This window comes from Chanos chanos, chromosome 16, assembly GCF_902362185.1.
Source record: "Chanos chanos chromosome 16, fChaCha1.1, whole genome shotgun sequence".
NCBI lineage: Eukaryota > Metazoa > Chordata > Actinopteri > Gonorynchiformes > Chanidae > Chanos > Chanos chanos.
In genome coordinates this window covers 16,854,114-16,858,843 of record NC_044510.1, presented here as the reverse complement: position 1 = coordinate 16,858,843, position 4,730 = coordinate 16,854,114, and the positions used below count along the sequence as shown (strand labels likewise).

The 4,730-nt window shown below is 44.1% G+C and overlaps 1 protein-coding gene across 1 annotated transcript in view; it reads right to left on the bottom strand.

The window, feature by feature from the left end:
- Positions 1-2,902: 2,902 nt before the first annotated feature.
- Positions 2,903-4,730, bottom strand: part of LOC115829832 (transmembrane protein 184B-like) — a 21,040-nt gene continuing 19,212 nt past the window's right edge. Inside the window, exon 10 of the mRNA XM_030793999.1 lies at positions 2,903-3,272. Coding sequence (XP_030649859.1) covers positions 3,046-3,272 — 227 coding nt within the window. The 3' untranslated portion in view covers positions 2,903-3,045. The remainder of the gene's footprint in view (positions 3,273-4,730) is intronic.

Sequence of the window (4,730 nt, the reverse complement as noted above, 5' to 3'; positions counted from 1 at the left end):
TTTGCTCACAAGTTTGTTACGACACGTTATGGACGATGGTAAATACAAAAGTTCTGGAATTGTGAGACTTAAAAATTTCTAGATGTTACTGACCACAAAAAACAGTGGTTTGTGTGAATAATAATAATAATAATAATAATAATAAAAAAAGTAATTTAATGGGTTAAAATAAACAGAGCTAAAACTAGACCATCGTCAGAGTAAACCATGTAAAGTTAAGAGTAAAAGCCAAGCACAGCTTAGGAACGTCAGAGGACACTGTAATGATGGACTTGCAGTCAAAGTGAACTTTTTTAGATATTCAGGCTACTCAGTGACAGTGCTGCCTTAATGGAGACTTGAGGAAAGTTGAGTCAGTTCACAAGAGTAGATCCTTCTCACCCTCTGTCCATAGTGTCAAAATGAAACACATGTATGAAGTGAAGAAAGTAAACACTGAGTTCCACTGGTCTTTAATTCTGTCTCTTTCACATCAAATATATGCACATTATTAGGCTGAGAAGAACAACTTTAAAGAGGAGAGAGAAGAAGTAAAAACAAACATATGATTGTACAAAATTAAGTATCTACTGAACTTTAATTATCACTACTAACAGAACTCACTCAGCAACTATGTACAATATTTCTTATGAGCAACATTATATTCTCTCATTTGATAAAATACACCTGTTTATAATATTATGTACATCTGGGCAGTTGATGAACTGCAGTTCTGTAATGCAAATACATACTTATGCTTTATCATAATGCTCTGAGTGTCTAAATAAAGCATGAGATCCACTACATTAGACTTTGGCATCTGGTCTAATGTGGTGTGAAATGGCCTGGTGTGTGTTCTCTGACACAATGTCATCAGCACTTCCACTGGTCTTTAAACTCACATCACAGACCATCAGACCATTCAGCCTTCACAAAACTGGACTAGCAGAAAAGGCTGGATCTATCACAGCGTTTCAGTCCAGGAGGTTACGAATGTAGTCATTCTCTCCTGTATTGTATGCATCTATTTCATATGAGCTTGAGAGAGTGAAGCCTTTCCCAACACTACCCTCCGGTGGCCGACTGTAGGTGTAACTTAATGCACATCAATGGAGTTAAGATTTTTCCAGCACCGCACTGCCCTCTGGTGGCCGACTATAGGTCTAACCTAATGCACATGTGTGAAGCTGTGAAATAACCCCAGGGCAGTACAGGACTCTGGGTTACACCCAGACCTCACTGCTTCCACCTTTATAAACTAATGAAACCCCAGCCATGGAGAAGTATGTTTGTCTGAAGTATCTGACTGAGAAGCAGACATTGTGAGTAATTTGAAAACCTTGGTATTGAAGGCCATAGATGTGTTGTTCTTTTGGTCTGAACTGAGCTGCGCTCTGTGTGTGGGACTGTATTCTTTACTTTCTGAACTCTGCCCTGGTCTGGCTGTGTGTGTGTGTTTAATGCCCCGTTTATGGGATTATAGTCCCTGTTCAGATCCTTATCATCTGCAATCTGTCCAGGCATGATCAAAATCCTGTCCACAGCCACTCCGCTTAATCATCATCAACAACATCAACAAAGACATCTCCCCACCCCCAGTTTACCTTATACCCAACACACACACACACCTCCCTACCCCCAGTTTACCCTATACCCCAACACGCGCACACACACACACACACACACACACACACACACCTACCCACCCCCAGTTTACCTTATACCCAAACGCACACACACACACACACACACACACATCTGTCCTCCCCAAGTGTACCCTATTCCCCAACACACACGCAATAAGAAAAATACTCCTCTTCAAACAGCAAAAAGACAATGGTTTAGCTTTGGGTCAAACATCAATAATTAAAAGATGTAAAAGTCTGTGTTTCTGATAATGTGATAATGCAGCAGAGTGTGAGTCAGTGTGGATGTGACACACTCCTGTGTTTGGCAGCATGATTCATTCCCACAGGTGGGAAGTTTTGTCCCTTCACTTGGAACCAAAGGGCACCTGCTCCATCCCAGAGATCTCCTCTGTGTGTGTGTGTGTGTGTGTGTGTGTGTGTGTATGTGTGTGTGTGTGTGTGTGTGTGATGGGGAGGTGCAGCAATGGGTCACAGAGTGTTTGAAGAGGAATGACTTAGCACAGCATGAAAGGGAATGAGTGTGTGTGTGTGTGTGTGTGTGCATGCCTCTGTTGCCACTCTGGCTATTTTGAAGCCATACAAAGCAGATGTGTGTGTACCTGTCTTCTGTGTGTGTGTGTTAGTGTCTTTGTGCTCTGAGTGTGTGGCTGTGACACTATAGAGAACATGGCTTGATAAAATCAGAGTATAACTAAATATTACTATGACTGAGTAAGATCATGACTATTCAGTCCTGTGATCTGAGGTCAGTTAAGTGTCTGTGTCTAAATGGTCATGTGTCTTTCACATATAAGCCTGCTGAGTCTCAATGTCTGTGCGTGTGTGTGTGTGTGTGTGTGTGCATGCGAGTGTGTTTGTACTCAGTGTCTCACTGAGCAGGACAGCATAGACATTCTCTGTTTAGTGTCTCTAGAAATTTATATGGAACTTTATTTACATTTATATACAAGAGCTTCAGAATGACTATGTGTTTGTGTGTATATGCATGTTTTGTTTGAGTAACTATGTGTGTGTGTGCATATATGAGTCTCTGTGAATGAGTGAGTGTGTGTGTGAGTGTGTGTACGCGCGTGTATGTGTCTGTCTGTCAGTGTGTGTGCACAGAGTGAATGGGTGAATGTCAGTCTAGGAGTCCCTGCTGAAGATGTTTAACAGTGGCTTCATTTATTCCTGAAACATGTCTGAACCTGTGTGAGTGTTTGTGTGTGTGTATATGTGTTTGTGTGTGTGTGCGTGTGTGTGCGTGCGTGCGTGTGTGTATATGTGTTTGTGTGTGTGTGTGTGTGTGTCAGAGAGAGTATAATTCATATGGCACATCATCTTGCTCAGCTTTGACATGTGAAGCAGGTGAGAAACAGGTCAAACTGTACAGTGACCTAAAAATGACTCCTCCTCTTTTTCTGTGTGTGTATCAGTCTTAGAACTCATCGTCAGAGCTGAGGAGCAGTGTTTTCTCGTTGTCGCGGTTACTGGTGATGCTGTGTGAGCGAGAGACGGCCGGGCCACTCCGCTGTTCCAGGGTGGACTGCTGCGTGTACTGCTGATAGGCCGGAGAGAAGTTATGAATGGCGTCCTGCACCATGTCCCCGGGATTCATGGTCTCTTTCAGACTACTGGAGATGCTCTTCATCGGGGCGCAGCGACCTGACACACACACACACACACACACACGCACACACGCACACACACACACACACACGCACGCACGCACACACACACACACACACACACGCACGCACGCGCACACACACACACACACGCACGCACGCACACACACACACACACACGCACGCACACACGCACGCACGCACACACACACACACACACACGCACGCACACACGCACGCACGCACACACACACATACACACGCACGCACACGCACGCGCACACACACACACACACACACACACACACACAGGCCGGGCAGGAACAGGGGCGAGGGCAGCGGGGGTGAGATGGGAAAAAGGAGACAGAGAGAGAGAGAGATTTAGGCTGGGTTGGCATGAGACACCAGGTTGTGGATACATGGATAAACAGAGTCACAGCTACGATCACAGTGCCAGCTCATGAGACCAGACAGTGAAAGGGAATAAAGAAAAGAGACATACTGAAAAGCTAAACTATCACACAACACACAGACCACTCAACACAACTGATCTCACTGCACACACTAAAAAACCTACAACAGAACCAATGAGCAGCAGAGGCAAAGGCTACATACAGTGTGGAGCCAACCTACCGTACTGTCCATAGATAGGGACTGGCCCTTATGATGCAGAATGAAGACACACACACACAGACACGGAGGGGCAAAGGAAACACAGACAGGGTTGAAAGGCAGCGACCAGTTAAGATGAATTGAGGGAGGGGTGTGTGTGTGTGTGTGTGTAGGGTGGACAATGAATATGGAGTAAAAACAAAAAGATGAATATGGAGGAGAGGGAGAAGGGGAGAGAGAGAGAGAGAGGAAAAGAAAGAGAAACAGTTATTCTTCACTACAGAACAGGAAGAGACATCAGAGGTCAATAAGTGTGAGAGACAGTCTAGTCTATAGAGAGATACACAGCTCAAATATTCTTTAAGAAATGTCACTTCTCACTGCACCATGAGAGAAAGTTCCTTATTACTAATACATACATGCACTTCAAGCATTTTTGTCCCAATGAATCATTTTGTGAGAAAAGACTGTCTCCAAAGTTTATCACTGTTTAAAGGTACTTAACACACGGGTTAGATTTTATCATTCTCTCCTATGGCTCCATAAGGCATTGAACACATCACTGTTTGGCTGTGCTTGGTTAAGTCGATGATCATGACACATAAAACTGTGCTAAGGCGTTTGATAGCTGCAGAACATAATGAATCATTTTGGAGGAAAAGACTAAAATGTCTACGAGCTGTCCCCGGTGTTTAAGCTCTTGACTCTTTGACTGTTAATCCTGTCACTCTGTTCAGTGCTAAACAACACTGGCGTCATGTCTACCGTACCTGGACTGTTTACTACACCTGTGATTAGACCCTCTGGCCTTGACTAACAGTCAGACAGACGTTTTAGTGAAGAGCTGTCACTGTGTGTGTGTGTTTACCGTGAGAGTCCAGTC